The 16,247-nt window shown below is 38.1% G+C and overlaps 1 protein-coding gene across 1 annotated transcript in view; it reads right to left on the bottom strand.

Moving 5' to 3' along the window:
* Nucleotides 1-16,247, bottom strand: part of LOC102860557 (E3 ubiquitin-protein ligase RNF13-like) — a 136,254-nt gene that overhangs the window by 25,831 nt on the left and 94,176 nt on the right. Inside the window, exons 5-6 of the mRNA XM_006895565.1 lie at nucleotides 14,272-14,362; nucleotides 1,284-1,389 (exon numbers count right to left, since the gene is read on the bottom strand). Of these exons, the coding sequence (XP_006895627.1) occupies nucleotides 1,284-1,389; nucleotides 14,272-14,362 (197 nt within the window). The remainder of the gene's footprint in view (nucleotides 1-1,283; nucleotides 1,390-14,271; nucleotides 14,363-16,247) is intronic.

Here is a 16,247-nt window from a genome sequence, read left to right as displayed (position 1 = left end):
AACTCAATAACAGGTAACAACAACAACAACAAAATGCTACTGAAATATAAACCATCCTTCTTCACCAAGAAGAAATGAGGACAGAAGATAACAGCAGATCTGCAAAGCCATAAAGTAAAATAACTGTCACATTAAGACAAATTTGAAAGTCAAACAATAGAACTTTTAACTTTTTTTTTTTTTTTAAGATCTTTTAACTCTTACGGACTCCAAACCTTTTGGACCCACGGTGGTTAGGGGAACTCTTGAACCTAATGCTCTAAGATGAACTTTATAAATGGCCCCTGAACAAGAGCTTAGCTTAAAAAGAGTAAAAATACATCTGCCTTGAGCACTGCACCCAAGAATTATCTATATAAGACCATATTAATAACAGCAATTTGAAACATCAAGTGGAAAACACAAGGGGTAGTAAATTCAAGCTGAAGAAGAATAATCCATCAAAGAAGGGTAAAGATAGTTGCACAACTTGAAAACTGTATTAAATGTCATTGAATTGTGCATGTAGAAACTATTAAGTTGGTATATGTGTTGCTGTATTTTCAAAATTAACAAAAGAAATAAAATTTAAACAATGAAGATGTTTTAAAATGTCGTGCCGAATTATAACTCAAATTTAAAAGTACACATCTACTAATTTCAATAAATGACTCAATGACTGATATGTAGATGGAACAAATCTTCCTTACAAAAGAACCACAAATAATACATGTAGCTCCTTCTCCTTCTATGACACGAAGCTTAATCCTCATCCCTTCTACCTTTACATCCAGGGATTTACTTCCAAAGAAAGAAAAAAGAAATGATAAAATAGTAACTTTCAGTAAAGAAACCAGAAAAAAATACTTTGCTTAGCAAGGGACGAAAGTTAATGTCAACAGTAATATGTACATACTATGTACATGATATGCAGTAAGAAGGACACCTCATCTTTGCGCGGTTCTCTGGAAAAGCCCACTGCTACTGTTAGAATAAACTAGACAGCACACAGGACCTAACTCCCAGCAACCCACACAACAGAACACACTCATAGAGTCTCCTCGGCTGTCCCTTACACTCATCCCAGCCAATCATCATCCTTACCCAATCTCCCCAAGACAAGCACTATTCTCATACTTTCCCACTCAGATTAGATTTGCCTCCTCGAGAACATTATATAAACGGACTTATAAACTATGTACTCCTTATGTTAAGACTTTTTTCAATCAGCACAATATTTTGCTAGATACATCAAGGTTTCCTATATGCATGATAATTTTATTATTTAAAAGTAATGTACTTACCATAAAAATGACTATCAAAATGAGACAGATTCCCACTATGATAAGGAAAGGAATAAGGTAGTATTCCAGAGGAAGATTAAATTCTGGAATTAAGATAATGTGGCCCCTGGAAGATAAATAAAAATAAATAATTGAGAAATATGAAGAGTTGCTGAATAACGGTATCAACTAAAATCAGGAAAAACACTAAAAAAAATAAACATTCAGACATTATAACTCAGTGCACTACAAATATCTCATTGTTTCCAGTAAGTTAAGGAATTTCCCCCACTCCAGCTTTATCTATCTAAATTTAAAAGAAGCTAATCAATACTACTGTGTTCATACATCTTGGAATGATGTTATTTAAGTACAAACAGCTGAAAAGAGGCTATATAAGTAAAATCAATATCATGAACAACAATAATAAGTTAAAACATCTGAGGGAGCTCTGGTGGCCTAGGTGCTACTTCTCTGGCAGTTCAAATCTGCCAGCCACTCCATGGAAGAAAGATGGGTAATCTCCTCGTATGTGATTTACAGCTTCCGAAACCTGCTGGCAGGTGAGCCGAGTCCATTCTGACTCGATGACAATGAGTTTAGTTTAGTTAACACATCAACAGAAAGTCTCCCACCCACCAAACTACTATTTATCAATTATGGAGCACCACTGACCCTAGTGAGAACTCTCTAGAGCTCCTATGAAATAGTCCACAGGGAACTGTGTGGTTAACCCCAAGGCAGCAAACTTCCAGTGGTTCAAGTCCACCAGCTCTGCAGGACATCAAAGGGTCCCCTCCTCCTGCGTGATTTAAAGCCTCCTGAAAAGTGCCGGAGGGTCAGCTGTGACTTGATTCCAACTCAAAGGCAATGAGTTTAAGTTTACCAATGAAAATTATACTCCTCCTTCCCTATCTGTTTTTCTATCTACTTGTAGCACCAGGTAAGGATTAAGGACACAGCCTCTGTACTTTACACGTATTTACCGGTGAGCTATGGAAAACTGGTAAAAGAACCCGTAAACATTGTGATTTCCTATTCGTTAATATCTCCACTGCTTGACTACAATAAATAGAAATGTGAATCTTTGTGGGAAAAACTGGGGCATGCCTTCTATGCCTTTCAGCGGAAATAAGTTTACTTATTTGCGTAAAGGTTATGTATAAAACTTCATGTTATGATTATTTACATTCACATCCAAGGGACTCTACCAAGCTTCACTAAAAACAAAAACAAAGAGCAATAAGATTAGCAGTGACCTCTCAATAATTCAAATAATATTTTTCTAAAATGGAAAGGCTAATTAGAATACAAGTAGATTCCCATTTTTGTCACTTTACAGAGGAACAGGGGAAGCTGGAACTTTTCATAAGATACCAGAGTGACTGAAAACTTACCAGTGTAAAGAGAGCTGCTCTATTAGATAAGATCTATCCAGCATGAGGTCAACCCTGTAAACAGTGGCCCTGTTCTTGGCACGAACCCTGAAGACGGAGCCAGACTGAGATACAGGAACAGATAATACAGATTTCCAGGGAGATTCCCTGAAATATCCCCACTTACCATCATCACCCTGCTACAAATGAACTGTTCACAACAAAAACTAACTGCTCAGCCTAACTTTAACCATACTTCTTAATGTCATTACAAAGGCAAAGCTTATTCCTCTTTTATTCTAGGTTTGTCTTCCTCTATGTTAATGTCTTGGCAAGAAGCTGTGCTGCAATCCTAAAGGCATGCAGTTTGAATCTGTCAGCTGCTCCACGGGAGAAGGATGAGCAATCTCCTCCCATGCGATTTCAGCCTCTGAAAACCAACTGGAGAGTCAGCTATAGTTGAGCTCTGACTTGATGGTACAAAATGTTACAAAGAAATAAGGCAGAAGAACAAAGCGGCCAGGAGCAATGAACAAGACCCTACTGGGTGCGGCATCTGTGGAATTACAGTAGACTCAACTGCCAGATTTCCTGTCAAACATTTCTGTAAGGATTTGTAGGTTTGCATTCTAATTCTAATGTTTCATATATCAAATTAATGTCTGTCTGCCATTTCTCAAACTTCATAGTAAATTATACAGCCACATAGTAAGAATTTTAAAGGATCTACATTCATAAAAGTTTGTAACCATCTTGAATCAAAAGTACAACAGTCATTCAAGGTATCACTTGAAAACGGTAAACTCTTCTGCTGATAGGAAGATAATGATACGATAGGGTAGAAAGTGCCATTCTTCTAGTTTTGTTTCTACTTCTCTCTGCCCAGGTTCTCCATCATTGAGTTGACCAAGTCAGCCCAGATCAATCTGTATGTGATGAAAAACATCTTCACTAGGAAGCCCACGATACTGCCTCCATGTCCATCCCTAAATATTTTCCATCAACTGTGAGGCCCAGAACTGACCAGGGAAGCAGAGGCCTAAGTAATCTTGGTTGTATCTTTCTCCTTTGCCTGAGCTCCCAAGCATATTTCAAGTCTTCATGCGTTCAAGTACTTGATCAGATCAAGAGGGCGCCAGAAGGGAGAGGGGGTGTGAACCCAGCTCTGCCTGCTGTTCTGTCACTGCAGGGGCAGTCAGAGAGCCTCAGCTTCCACCACCACTACTGCCAACTCTCAGAGTCTAGGAAGGCCAAAGACATGGCCTTGGCTTGGCTACCCTTGGCTGTATCAGTCCCATGGTGATACACTGTGGTGTGATACTGGAAAGAGTTTTGTTTAAGATCTTCAAAGCCTTTAGAGGAAAATATAAAAGAAAAAAGAGCTACTTTCTTTTTTAAAACAAAAATACGGAATTTTACAATGTATGTGTTTGGAAAAGTGGTCCAAACTTTATTATCCTTTTACAGATAATAAGTTTCTTATTAATAATCACACAGATAAAAAGTAATGGAAGTTGGGATTTAAATCCACTTCAAAGGTTCAGTGAACTGTTGTTGTGTTACTATATACCATCGAGTCAGTACTGACCGAAAGTTGACCCATCAACAGGTTTTCAGAGGCTGTAAGTCATGAAGGATGATGCCCACTTTTCTTCTGTGGGGCAGTTGATGGATTCGAGCCACGTACCTTTGCATTGGTAGTGCAATTCCTTACCGTTAAGCCACTAGAGCTCCCAAACACATGCCTTAAAAAACCATTATTTTAAAAATAGTCTTAAGGAAAAAAAGTAAAATTAAAAACTGGCATTAAAAGATCATTTTTTTAATTTTTTTAAATTATTTTTTGTACATGTAACATCAAATAGGATCTGACAGGTACAGAAAGAGACTGTCTATCTCCAGCAAAGCATCTGGTGGATTTGAATGGCACAACTCTATGACTGCAGTGCAGCTTCTTGCCACTAGGCCAGCAGAGCTCCCTAAAAGTTAGTTTCTAAATACACTAAAACTCCAGCATGTTATTTATAAGGGAAACAAGTTTTTCACTAAAGCTGAGGAATAAGACAAATGTGCCCACAACCCATTATGATTTAACAAGCTGAAGGTAATAGCCAGACAGTAAGAGAAAGCTACTGTAGGCATAAGAACTAAAGAGCAAGAAAAAAAAACCTATTTCTAATTTTGATGGAAAATTAACACTTCATTAAGAGAATTAAGTAAAAATTCAGATTACAAAATCAAAGTAGAAAAGTGAGCTTTGTAATATACAAATGAAAGAAAATAATCAGCCAGACAAAACAGAAAAGCCAATCCTATTTACAACTGCAGGCAATATTCATATAGTGAATAAGAAACATTTTACTTTCCTGCATTTAGAACAAAAAAACCACCACCTCCAAATTCCTGAGTGCACAAACACTTCCCACATTCAACTGTTGGAAGATGCTGCTCCAAACAGTATAGGAAGTGTCACCACTTTTGTGCTGTTGTGTCGCTGGAAACTAAGCCACCAGTGTTTCAAATACTAACAGTATGGACAGGATTCAAGTTCCCAGACTAATTTACTGCTGGCACATTGAGCTCTCTGTAAGCCTCTAAATAGCAGTAGAGGACAGTCTGCTCTGGTGCCAGAAGCTGAGGCCCTCAGCGTGAACCACACCTAGGGAAGAGCTGCCCTGTACAGGGGGCGTCCACCTTAATGATGTGCCTGGTGTGAAGCACCTTCAGTTGATGATGTCACATAATTCAAAATGAGGAGAAACAACTGCAGAAACCAATTTCTAAATGTAATGTGGAATGTATGAAGTATAACTAGGAAAATTGGAAGGAGTAAAAAAGTGAAATAGCCTCAAATATCAGTATCATAGGCATTAATGAGCTGAAATGCCCTGAGTTAGCCATTCATTCTGAATAAAATAATCACATTATTTACTCCACTGGGAATAACAAAGAGGAATGTTGTCAGATTCATCATCAAATAGATTATTTCAAGATCTATCCTGAATATAATACCATCAGTGACAGGAAAATACCTATACACATACAGTGAAGATCAGTCAACATGATTGTTATTCAAATATAAACACCAGCCACTAAAACCAAAGATGGAAAAAAATAAGGATTTCAAACTTCTGCAGTCTGAAATTATCAAGCACATAGCCAAGGTACATTATTAATAACTGGTGGCCAGAATTCAAAACTTAGAAAAGGAAAAGGGTTGGTAGTTGAAAAATATGGTCTTGGTACAAAAAATAAGGCTGTAGATCACATAGCCATTTAGTACAAGTACACATTGCTGCTGCTGTTCTGTGCCATCGAGTCGTCTGTGACCCATAGTGACCTGATGTACAGCAGCTCTGAACCCCACCCTGTCCTGAGCCAGTCTCACTAACTCCAACACAACAACCCCTATTGCCCCAGTCACTGTATCAATCCGTCGCATCGGGGTCTCCCTCTCCTGCACTGTCTGTCCACCCTTCCGAGTATGATTGTCCTTCTCCCAAGACCAATCTCTCCTGGAAACGTGCCCTAAGTATGCAAGGCAGAGCTCCAAAATCTAACCTCCAAGGAGAAACCTGGTTTCACTCTCTCCAAGACAGACCTATTTGTTTGCTTAGAAGTCCATGGTATGTTCAAGACTCTTTTCCAGCACCACCATTTGAAGGTATCGATTCTTCTTCTATCATCCTTAGTCCTTACCCAGCTCCCTGATACATAGCAAGTAATTGCGAAGACTATGGCCTGGATTAGGTGCACTTTAGTCTCTAGACTGACATTCGTCTTTTGATTTCCTAGTTGTTGGTGGTTAAGAGTGTTTATTGTGGAGCCGAGCAAGCTGTAATTGTTAACAACCTAAATCTCTTCTCCATCTATCATGGTGCTGCCAACTGGCCCAGTTGGTGAGAATCTTTGTCTTCTTGATGTTGAACTTCAATCCACATTGAAGACTACAGACTCTGTCTGACCTTCTGTACCAAGTGCTTCAGGTCTTCTTCAGTTTCAACCAGAAAGGTTGTGTCATATCTGAATAATTGAGGTTGTTGAAGAGTCTTCCTCCAATACTGATGCCACATTCCTCCTCATAAAGCACAGCTTCCCAAAGGTGTGTACACAACTAATGAGCTGATTGGTCAGTTTTGCCATTCTGCCATTCTTAAATTAAGCAGGTTCAAAGGCAGTAAAAGGGGATCTCACTACCTTCAGGAGAGAATCAGACAGTCCATTTTGTCTATTTGGACCAGAGTCTTACAAGTGATGGACCAGGACTCAGACCAGGGTGGCAGTGGCAGCAGAGAGGCAGCCACAGCAGCAGCTGCAGCAGCAGCAGGGGGCAGTGCAGAGCCAGAAAGTGACAGAGCTGGACTGGAATGCTGCTCCACAGGGACAGAGCTGAAGGCCATTAGCCAGGCTTTTACTAGAGAGCTTGAGAGGCTAAAAGAGCTATTTGTGTAACACTTCCTCAAAGTTCCGAGGCTAACAGCCAAAGGGCCTGAGAGCATGACTGAGAAGCTGTTCTGACTGAAGAATTAGATCTTGTTTGCTACACGAACTATAACCTTTTACTCTATAACTTAGATCTTTAATTATGCCTGTTGCCTATAAACTGTGTGGTCACGGCAACGGATTTGTCGGATGAGTAGCAGGGCAGTGAAAGTCTTGGGAGGAATGGCTGGTGACTGAACTGACAGGGAATGTGGGGCATGTCTGACCTCTTAGGAGGTGGTTTTGTGTTGATGTTGTGGATGGAGACTCTTCCCATTAGTGGAGCTGTGGCCTGCCAAGTCAGAACTGACCCACAGCTGACCGTCCAGCAGGTTTTCTTTTCAGAGGTAGTTAATCACACAGGAGACTGCTCATCTTTCTCCCATGAAGCTCATGTTGGATTCAAGCCACATGCCTTCAGGTTAGCAGAGCAGTCACTTACCACTAGGCCACGAGAGCTCTCCAGTGGAGATCAAATGTGGCTTCTTCTGAGCTGCCCATATTGTGTCTATTATATGGCAGACCAAAGAAGAATTGATGCCTTGGAAATGTAGTTCTAAATAAGAGTGTTAAAGAGACCATCAATTTCCCAAATAACAAATGCTCTATCTTAGACGAAGTGGAGCTAGGGTGGTCCTTAGAGGGAACGATAGTAAGACTTGGTCTTAACATAACTTGACAAAGTGGAGGGTCGGTGAAGGAGAGGAAGACTCTCCATGAAATGCACTGACATGGTGCTGGTAACAATGGGTTTGAGCACAATGGAGACTGTGAGGATAGTATAGGATCAGGAAAGGTTTCCATGAGTTAGAATCAGCTCAGTCGCACCTGGCAACAACACAAAGGAAGGATGGGGACAGATGGACAGGGTGGCCAATACTTGGAAAGATCTTGGACTTCTTCAACGATATACTTTTAACAATAAGTTTATAAAATTATAAAGAAAGGTAAAAAGTGAAGTGCATTCAACCCAAAAGCAATAGGTGTGGACATGATAAGCTGTATGCCTTCCAAAGGGGAGCAGAGAGTGAGGTGGAAGATCAGTTTTCTGTTCTGTAAAATTCTGCCAGTGATTAGTTAGATTACTTGATCCTTGCCACTAGGCCACCAGAGCTCCCTAATATTTTTTTTTTTTTAATTTTTGCGTGAGTGTACCGTCAAATCAGATCTGACTGGTACAGGAGGAGATTGTCCCTTCTTCCCCGGCAGAGCATCTGGGATTGATCCTAAAGAATCTTTCACTCTTTAATAGTCTAAGGCAGTGGTCTTCAAATATTTTTGCTCAAGCACCCTAAAAATTAGTTCTGAAAGTTATATAAATTATGAAGTTGATACAGTAACTGTTAGACCTTCATTTTAAATGTGTATTTGTAGTAGGACTGATTTATTCTTTTTACTTAGTCTGTTTTACGCTCACTGAAACAGAAGAAAAAAGAAAACACAGAAGATGAGATAAAGTAAAAACAAACTATAGTACTGAATTTAAGGTGGAAGTAAAAGTTCATAATTTATTTACTCTGTTAAAAAAATGGGTATTTCCCATAAATTTAGGCTATTCTGTCCTATAAAAATCCCTGGATATAATGAGCCCAGGAACAACGATCATCCTTGATGCAGCACTGTGTTCTACAAATACCATTTCCACATAAATAAAATTAGTGTTTGGTGAAGAAATGACTAGGGCCCAGGAAAAAATTGTTGGGATAGAAGCATGGAATAATTAAAGACTCTTGCATTTATGTCAAAAGAAATCAGCCATAAATAGAAGACATCTGCAAGGGAATAATCTGAATATCAATAAGGAAAATAACTGCAGTATAATGAAACATATGAAATAGGTTTTCACTCTTGGCACCAGCAATCAGGAAATCAAAAGGCAGCTTGCATTAGGTAAATGGGCTGTCACGGACCTTTCCAGAGTATTGAGAGGCAATGATGTCAGTCTAGAGAGAGACTAAGGTGGGCATGATCGAGGCCATGGTCTTCACAATTACTTGCTATGCATCAGAGAGCTGGACAATGACTAAGGATGAAAGAAGAATTGATGCCTTCAAGTTGTGGTGCTGGAGAAAAGTCCTGAACATACCATGGACCTCCAAGCAAACAAAAAGGTCTGTCCTAGAGAGGTTGAAACCAAGTCCCTCCTTGGAGGTTAGGATTTTGAAGCTCCATCTCACATACTTTGGGCATGTAGCCAGGAGGGATCGATCTGTGGGGAAGGGTATCATGCTCGGAAGGGTGGAGGAGCGCAGGAGAGGAAGATGGAAGAGATGGACTGATACAATAACTAGGGCAATGAGGGCAGGTGTGTTGAAATCCATGAAACTGTCTCAGGACAGTGCACACCAGAGCTGTTGTATACAGGGTCACTATAAGTCAAAGGTGACTTAATGGCACATAACAACATGAGTTAAGAGGTATTTAAAAAATACCTACACATACACATACGTGTCTTGGGGAGATGATAATAAAAGATCAAAGAGCAATAGAAAAAAAGAATTAAGAGTTTAATCCTATCTTTCTTCTACAGAACATACATAGGGTTATCAAATATCTCAAAAGACACACTTTTTCTTTTCTTTATGTATTCATATCTAATATAATGACAAAATTATAGGCAAATCCTAATGACCTAATGAATACAGGCAAATGATCATAAATGACTGACTACATCACAAAAAGAGAGCAAACATTATGTGTCCCCTTTAGAAATACACAATACTATCTAGCTTGTGGTAAGGAGCTACACTGCAATCCTGAGAGCACATGGTTCTAGTTTACCAGCTGCTCCACTGCAGCACTGCCACACTGCCTCTGAAAACCTACTAGAGGGTCAGCTATGGGTTGATTCTGACTTGATGGTACACAACAATCACCTCTACCCCTACCAAAATAATCATACTTCATTTGGATCAAGCCTCTAGATCTCATCACCAATTTTACAGGGGAAACAAAAGACAGAGGACATTCAAGGCAAGACCTCAAGGATGTTTTTTAAAAATCTAGACTGTGATAAATGTTATAAGACAAATAATCATGTTTAAGATATTAAAGACGAGTTAAGTAAACTTGTTATACTTAAAATGAAATGAACATACACCATGATTTACAGGGGAAAGTAGTGACTTACGGTTGTTTTCACAAAGTAATTATTGAAAGAAAACCTTTCACTTTTAAAAGTCATTGGGATGACAAAAAATTTAAGACATACAAGCTTTTGCAATATATGGACAATAATACATGGCTCTTGCCTTAAGCAAACTGAAACTACTCTTGGTTATTTATTTGATTCTGACAGCAGAAAAGTGCCAAATCTCAAATAAACAAATATTTTAGAAATGATCTTAGGCAATTAGAAACTAGGTTTTTATGCCAAATACAGAAAATGTTTTTAAATTTGATACTGAAGAATTGTTTACCATTTTTTTTAAATAAAAAGGGACAATACAGGTATTTTGGTTACATCCAGAAAACACTACCACATTACCCTATAGTACAATAGTCTGAGATATTTACAGTTGAAATAACAGGGTAACTGGTTTCCGTGTAACCATGATGTTCTGAAACAGGTTAAACAAAAATAGCCATGAGAAAAAATTATGAAACTGAGTAATGGGTCCATTAGACTTGTTTTTATACAATATGTTCGACATCAGTCATGATAACAAGTATTTTATGTAAGATGAGACAATGTTAAAAATCCTATAGTCTTATATTTAACTTGGAAGTAGAAGTATGTACTAAAAATTTACCTTTAATAGATATGTTATCTCCTAGTTCTGTCCAACAAAAAAAGCAAATTAAATTTTTAAATGTAAGGTCTTTGTGTATTAGATGGTATACCAATTGACATATTTCAGCTAACAGATGCTGCCCTGGATGTGCTCACAATGTTGTGCCAAGAAATCTGGAGAACAACCACTTGGGCAACTGACAGGAAGAGATCTGTATTTGTTCCCATCCCAAAGAAGGTGATCCAACAGAGTGTGGAAACTATAGAACAGTATCATTGATTTCACATGCAAGCAAGATTCTACTGAAGATCATCCAAAAATGACTGGAACAGCACATCAGCAGAGAACTACCAGAAGTCCAGGCTGGGTTTAGAAGGGGTCGTGGTTCTATGGATACTGCAGCTGATGTTAGATGGATCTTAGCTGAAAGCAGGAAATACCAGAAGAATGTCTATCTGTGTTTTATTGATTATGCAAAGGCGTTTGACTGTATGGATCATAACAAACTGTGGCTGACTCTGGGAAGAATGGGAATCCCAGAACACAATCAAGTGTTCTTGATTGTGCTAATGCGAAACCTATACTTGGACCAAGAGGCAGTGGTCAGAACAGAGCAAGGAAACACTGCATGGTTCAAAATGGGGAAGGGTGTATGACAGGGATGTGTCCTGTAGGGTGTATGACAGGGATGTGTCCTGTCTCCATACCTTTTCAACTTATATGCAGAACAGATTATCTGAGAGGCTGAGCTCTACAAGGAGAAGTGTGGCCTAAGGATTGGTGAAAAAATCTATCAGTAATCTGCATTATGATGATACAGCCCTGCTTGCTGAAACTGAGGAGGACCTGAAGTGCTTGCTGCAGAAGGTCAAGGAATGCAACCTTCAATATGGATTGAGGCTCAGTATCAATATGGATTGAGGCTCAATATCAAGAAGACAAAGATTCTCACCACTGGACCAATTGGCAGCATCAGGATGGATGGTGAAGAAATTGAGATTGTTAACAACTTTAGTTGGCTTCGCTCCACAGACAACATTCTTGGCACCAGCAGCCACGAAATTAAAAGACGTATTGCGATGGGAAAGTCTGATGTTAGGGACCTCTCGAAAGTACTGAAGAGCATCGGTGTCACTATGGAGACTAAGGTGCATCTGATACAGGCCATGGTCTTTGTAATCACTTGTTATGCGTCAGAGTTGGACAATGACTAGAGAGGATAGAAGGAGAATTGATGCCTTTGAGCTGTGGTGCTGGAGAAGAGTATTGAATGTACCTTGGACTGCCAAGAAAACAAACAGATTCATCCTGGAGAGGGTTAAACTGGGCTGCTCCTTGGAGGCAAGGATTCTGGGGCTTCATCTGACATACTTTGAACATGTTGTAAGGAGGGACTAGTCCTTGGAGAGGGATATCATGCCTGGGAGCATGGAAGGACAGCGCAGGAGAAGACCCTCTATGAGGTGGCTTGATACAGTGACTGGGATAATCAGGATAGGTGTGTTTGAGGCAGTGAGAATGGCACAAGATAGAGCAGCGTTTAGCGCTGTAGTATACAGGGTCACTATGAGTCGCAAGCGACTTGACGGCCCATAACAACAACAACAGGTCTTTGTGTACAAGTGTAAAGTACTGCTTTTAATAATTAACTGGGGACAGCAAGGATAAGTCATTACTATCCAATGAAATAAGGGTATATGATCATCTTACATATTCATCTTAAATCCAAAAGCTTCTTAAAAATAATACTTGCTATACACTGTGTTTTAGTCTTTCATTTGTACTATTTTATGCAGTCATTCATATATACTATGCTTTATATAATTAATTACCACTGATCTGTGCTTATTATTACACCATCCTTTCAAGTTCCCACTGAATCTTTCCTATTCCTTCTCCTCCCTCCTCTAATCTGCCTACTAAACTCTGCTATCTTAGTGATTTCCACCCTTTTCTTCCTCTTTTCCCAGGTACAAAATGCAATGTATATGAATGAAACAGAAAGTAAACAAATGACCGTATGAAAACAAAAAAATAAAGGGGGAGTGAAGAGTGGAAAGGAGGGAAGGAGAGATGATCACTGGGATGGTGGAGGTCTGGGGTAAGACAGTGTGGGGGAGGGATCAGTGAGGTCTTATGGGGACAGTGTGATAACAAACATGGACAGGAGGTCGTTAATGGAATGATGGACAGTGTGAATGAGGGATCGTGTGGGGCACAATGTTCATGATTAAAACACTGCGTATGGGTGGCTATACGCAGGAAAAAAGTGAAGGGGGATAAAATTTTTTTTAAATTTACATGATAAATGTATGCTGGATAGTGTAGACTTGGAAAGTGTATAATTCCACCTTTGGCCAGTACTTTGGAAGAACTAAAAGGGAAAATGTGCCCTGGAGAGAAGCTTGTTAAAAGCAGGATCTGACAGTGGGAGTTGGGGCGTGGTCAAGGAGAAAGATTGAGTCCCATCTAGTAAATTGTTTTGCTTCTAGGTATGCCACATAAGTCAATCATAAAATATTTGATCTATATACATCAGACTTATTTTACACTTTCATGGTTCTTACACTTCTAGGGTTATGCATATACGACATCTTATCTATACATTCATATGCAGACTGACATTTAGATGGTTATGTCTCTGGATGACTAAATGCTGTGCTACAATACATCTATTGTACTTCTGTTTTCAGTTCTTTCGGGTAGGAGAGGAAATGCTAGATCATATGGGACTGCTATGCATTGACTCTGAGGAACTACACTCCCTATTTTTCTACAGTTCCCTCTCTCTCATTAGTGTTGAACAAGAAGAATCACTCACAGCCCATCCTCCAGGAGCTTTTCCGTGTCTGTCAATCACACAGGAGGAGACTGTCCATCTTTCTTCCTTGCCAGTGAGCTCAGTGAGTGATATTTTAACAGAAGTTTCCACAGCAGTTATGTCATTATTATAGACATTTTCATTCCAAATCAAACATTCTTAACCTGAACACTGACTTTATCTCCATAAAACTTCATCACTTAACTAATTTATTTATATATATATATAAAAGTTTATTTTATATATATAAGTTTATTTTATAGACTGTGTGTCTAAAAATCAATTTTTTTAATAAAACATTCTTTAATACAATACAATACAAATGTAAACTGTACTGCATTTAAAGATTTGATTTCACTAAACTAGAAAACTGAAAATTCTGCTGTCTTTTTAAAAAACTCTCTCTAGCATGAACAGATTTTCATTTTACAGTTATATAAATAACAGTGGAATACAGTTACTTATAAATAACAGCTAAAAATGCAATAGAGTTCCATCTAAAATAGAAATGTTGAAAACTAGTAGTATAAATAATATAAGAAGATGTAAACAAGGATTGTAGGCAGCCTGATTTAGTTTTTCTATTCATTACTTACCCTTTTTCATACGTGAATTCGTCTTTCAGGGAAGTAGCTGATGATTCACCAATAAACACCGATGGAATGTCAATTTTCTTTAATACTTCAACTGCATAAAACATAATTATAATATTAAAAATCTATACTGAATGTACAATTTATTTCTTCATAATAGGAACACACATAATGAACAATTAGAACCAACTTTAATTTTATACTTGCAAATTTTCTAAATTTGAGGTTGCAAAGCAGCTGAGAAATCCTGCTAACATTCACCAAAAGAAAAGTTAATATGTTGTATATAGGTATTCAAAAACCTTGCTTACCAAAAAATAAAAACAGCTCAAATACTCATCAAAAAACAAACAGATTGTGAATGGTGGTACATTCACAAAACAGAGTATTATGCAGCACTAAGGAATGATGTTTTTGTAAAATACTACGTAACAAGGGAGAGTTATCATCATGCTGAGTTAAAGGACTCCGTCTCATAAGGATAAATACTGCATAAGACCACTACTGTAAAACAGAAGGATAACCGAGTCAGATGTGTATAAATGTTCAAAAGGGGAAGGGGAACGGAGAAATGGTGGGGGGACAGGGAAAAGTGGAAATCACTAGGAGAGCAGAGTTTAGTGGGTGGATGGAGGGGATCAAAGAACAGAAAAGATTCAAGATGGACTTCAAAAGGTGGGGTAAAAAGAAACACAGATCAATATTAATTAATTCTAAAATATACTGTATGACTGATTATATGAAACAATGTAAACGAAAGATTTTATAAAACACAACATAATGTGAATGAATCACAATGTATGTTAAGTTACCGGTATGGAAACCAATTTAAAAACAAACAAACCAAAAACCCTCACCGAACTATTTCAATAGTCCTATGAAGTTAAGAAATGAATTTTCTTTTCATACATTCAAGTTACTGTCCTATATACAGATTTAATGAGTATAACAGAGAAAGATGAGAATGAAATTTTAAGTTACCTCTTTTTCATTCTCAAATATAACTTATTTCTTAAGTGAAAAACAATTTTTCTTTTTAAAATATATTTTAATAGCATACCTAATCTTAGCAAAGTCAGGGAAGAGAAGAAAAGAACCACTTCTTAATACTCTGAAAAATTACACTATTATATGTCCAGCCTTCCAGAGCAAAGAGCTAAGAGGAAGGAAGCAGACCCAATATTCACTTTCTTCTATGCCTGGACCTAAGGAAAGCTCTCTTGTTTTGATTAATGCTTAAGAAATTTGACTATAATATCCAAATTCAAACACTACAATTAAAGGTCAGTGAAGAAAAAAGAATCTGAAAAAATAATTTAAAAAAGAGTAAAAAGCATCTTCTTAAAGGAAGCTCTGGTGGTTTCCTGGTAAGGAGTCACACTGCCAACCCAAAAACAGATACACCAGTTGCTCCACTGAAGAAAGATGGGCAATCTCATTTGTGTGATTTACAGCCTTTGAAAATCTGCTGGAGAGTCAGCTCTGAGTCAATTCTAATTCAATGGCACACAACAAAAACATCTTTTTACTACGGAAAATGCATCCTAGTATTAGTTACAAGATAATAAATTGTACCTTATAAAAACAAAAATCATGTTCAGCATTTTTTTAATAAAGTGAGGGGAACACAAATAAAAAACAACTACAATCTTTCCTACCCCAAAACAAGTCTAGTTTTCATTAAAGAAACACTTGTATTAGTTTTCACAAACACATGCAATCACAATAAAGCTGAACAGAAGATTCCAAAAGGCTGCTCAGAATGACGAAGCAAAATATTACAATGAAATGTGCGAGGAGCTAGAGTCAGAAAATCAAAAGGGCCGAACTTGCTCAGCATTTCTAAGCTCAAGGAACTGAAAAACAACGTCAAACCTAGAGTTGCTATAATCAAGGATGCTTTGGGCAGAATATTAAATGATCCAGGAAGTATTAAAAGAAGATGGAAGGAATATACTGAGTCACTGTTGTTGTTGCTG

This window comes from Elephantulus edwardii, unplaced genomic scaffold, assembly GCF_000299155.1.
Source record: "Elephantulus edwardii isolate Elephantulus edwardi_28Jun2011 unplaced genomic scaffold, EleEdw1.0 scaffold00169, whole genome shotgun sequence".
NCBI classification, from domain to species: domain Eukaryota; kingdom Metazoa; phylum Chordata; class Mammalia; order Macroscelidea; family Macroscelididae; genus Elephantulus; species Elephantulus edwardii.
Note: the sequence above shows the minus strand (reverse complement) of the source record. Positions and strands in the feature narration are given on the sequence as shown.